The 2706-nt window shown below is 38.0% G+C and overlaps 1 protein-coding gene across 1 annotated transcript; it reads left to right on the forward strand.

Moving 5' to 3' along the window:
• Positions 1–209: 209 nt before the first annotated feature.
• On the forward strand, positions 210–2420 carry LOC138348747 (uncharacterized). Its single transcript, XM_069298322.1, has 6 exons — positions 210–528; positions 803–982; positions 1079–1171; positions 1330–1628; positions 1803–2160; positions 2257–2420. Exons 1-6 carry the CDS (start codon positions 210–212, stop codon positions 2418–2420), a joined length of 1413 nt encoding a protein of 470 aa, XP_069154423.1.
• The last annotated feature ends 286 nt before the right edge of the window (positions 2421–2706 follow it).

Below are 2706 nucleotides of genomic sequence, written 5' to 3' on the forward strand. Positions count from 1 at the left end.
AGGGTTATGAAGACCATATTTCATGACATAATTCATAAGGAAATCAAGGTGTATGTGGATGATGTTATAATCAAGTCCATTTAGAGTTTGGACCACTTGACGCTTTTAAAGATTTTATTTGATCGTGTGCATCATTACAACTGAAGTTAAATTCCACCAAAATGTTCTTTTGGGGTGCCAGCCGGCAAGTTATTGTGATTCATATCAGAATGGGTATTGAGCTTGATCCTTCTAGTATAAAGGCAATTAAAGAGTTACCTCCTCCCAAGACTAAGAAGGAACTGATGAGTTTCATAGGGAGGTTGAACTACATCAGTCGATTCATAGCTCAATCAACTGTGGTGTGTGAGCCAATCTTGAAGCAGTTGAAGAAAGATACTATGACAAAGTGGACCGAAGAATGTAAGACTACTTTCGACGCCATCAAGAATTATTTGTCTTATCAACCAGTGTTGGTTCCTCTGCAAAATGGGAGTCCTTTATTGCTATATTTTTCCATCTCAGATAATGCATTTGGATGTGTACTTGGTCAACATGACGAGACATGGAAAAAGAGCGAGCTATATATTATTTGAGCAAAAAATTAACTCCATACGAGGATCGTTATACTCTTTTGGAGAGAACGTGTTGTTCTTTGACTTAGATGGCTCAAAAGTTGAGACATTATTTATTTTCTTATACCACACACCTCATTTCCAAGATGGACCCATTGAAGTACATTTTCTCGAAAGCGATGTCGATTGGGAAATTGGCTAAATGGCAAATAATTTTGAGTGAATTTGATATTGTGTATGTGACGCAGAAGGTGAAAAAGCACAAGCCTTGGCCGATCAACTTATGGAAAATCCTGTTGATGAAGAGTATGAATCATTAAAGACTTATTTACCGGATGAAGAGGTATCGTTTGTTGGTGAAGATATTTATGAAGCATATCCGGGTTGGAGGTTATTCTTTGATGGAGTGGCAAATCACCAAGGAAAAGGTATTGGAGCGGTCTTAGTGTCAGAATCCGATCAACACTATCCCATGGCGGCTAAACTCCAATTTAATTGCACGAACAACATGACTTAATATGAAGCTTGTATCATCGGTTTGAAAATGGCCATTGACATGAATGTCCATGAGTTGCTGGTTATTGGAGATTCCGACTTGTTGATTCATCAGGTTCAAGGTGAATGGACTGTGAAGAACCCAAAGATTACGCCATACGTGCAATATATACAAAAATTTTGCAGAAGATTCCGTAAGATTGAGTTCAGACATGCTCCCAAAACATAGAATGAGTTGGCTGATGCTCTTGCCATCATCGTCTCGATGATTAAACATCAGATACTGATTATATTGATGCTCTGGATATAGAGATAAAAGAGCAGCCAATTTATTATTCACATGTTGAAGCAGAACCAAATGGTTTGCCATGGTATTTTGATATCAAGAAGTATTTAGAGTCTGGGAGTTATCCTGAGAATGAGACATTTAACCAAAAGAAGTCGATACGCCGTATAGCCATAAACTTCTTTCTAAGTGTAGAAATGCTTTATAGGAGGACTCCAGATTTAGGTATTCTCAAATATATCAATGTTGTTGTAGCTGCGAAGATTATTAACAAATACATATTTGAGTTTTTTGTACGCACATGAATGAACTCACTTTGGCTAAGAAGATCCTCCAAGCCGGTTATTTTTGGATGAAAATTGAGCATGATTGTTGTAAGTTTGTGCATAAATGTCAAATGCATGGTGATTTGATCCGAGTGCCGCCTCACGAACTCAATGCCATGACCGCACCTTGGCCATTTGTAGCTTGAGGCATGGATATCATTGGTCCAAAAGCCAGCCGCCTCTAACAGATACAAATTCATTTTGGTTGCCATTTACTATTTGTTTAAGCGAGTGGAAATAGCTTCTTACAATTCGGTAACCAAGAAAGTTGTAGCTAATTTTGTTTGTAATAATCTAATATACAGGTTTAGAGTACCAGATTTCATCATTACTAATAGTGGTGCAAATCTCAACAGTCACTTGATGAGAGATATATGTGAGCAGTTTAAGATTAATCATGAAAACTCAACCGTCTATCGTCCTCAGATGAATGGAGATGTAGAGGCCGCCAATAAGAACATCAAGAATATTTTGAGGAAAATGATTGACAATCACCGAGGTTGGCACGAGATGTTTCCATATGCTTTGTTGGGATACTGAACGACTGTCATAACGTCTATTGGAGCTACTCCATATTTGTTGGTGTATGGAACAGAAGCAGTCATACCTGCTGAAGTTAAAATATTGTCTTTGAGTATCATCCAAGAAGCTGAATTAAGTAATGCGGAGTGGGTCAGCAAGCGGATTGATCAGTTGACATATATTGATGAGAAGAGGATGGCTGCCATTTTCATGGTCAACTATATCGACAGAGAATGACTCGTGCTTTCCACAAGAGAGTCAGAACAAGAAATTTTGAAATTGATCAGTTAGTACTAAGGCGCATTTTCCTCATCTAGATGAGTACAAAGTAAAATTCGCACCAAATTGCCAAGGACCCTACATGGTTCACAAAGTATTATTAGGAGGTGATTTGGTCCTATCGAAGATGGATGACACCACATGGACAAAGCCGATCAACTCAGATGCTATCAAGAGATACTTTGTTTGAAGCTTCAGTTTGTATTTCTGTCATTTACTTGTAATCATTCCATTTGCTTGTATT

Source organism: Solanum lycopersicum, chromosome 5 (genome assembly GCF_036512215.1).
Source record: "Solanum lycopersicum chromosome 5, SLM_r2.1".
NCBI classification, from domain to species: domain Eukaryota; kingdom Viridiplantae; phylum Streptophyta; class Magnoliopsida; order Solanales; family Solanaceae; genus Solanum; species Solanum lycopersicum.

Bases quoted from the DNA above. Each gene is read 5' to 3' on its own strand.
- LOC138348747 (XM_069298322.1), top strand. From the start codon at position 210: ATGGGTATTGAGCTTGATCCTTCTAGTATAAAGGCAATTAAAGAGTTA. The intron at 529-802 runs GTCAACATGACG...TATGTGACGCAG, and splicing joins TGCATTTGGATGTGTACTTG to AAGGTGAAAAAGCACAAGCC. The intron at 2,161-2,256 runs GTTGGCACGAGA...TGTATGGAACAG, and splicing joins AATGATTGACAATCACCGAG to AAGCAGTCATACCTGCTGAA.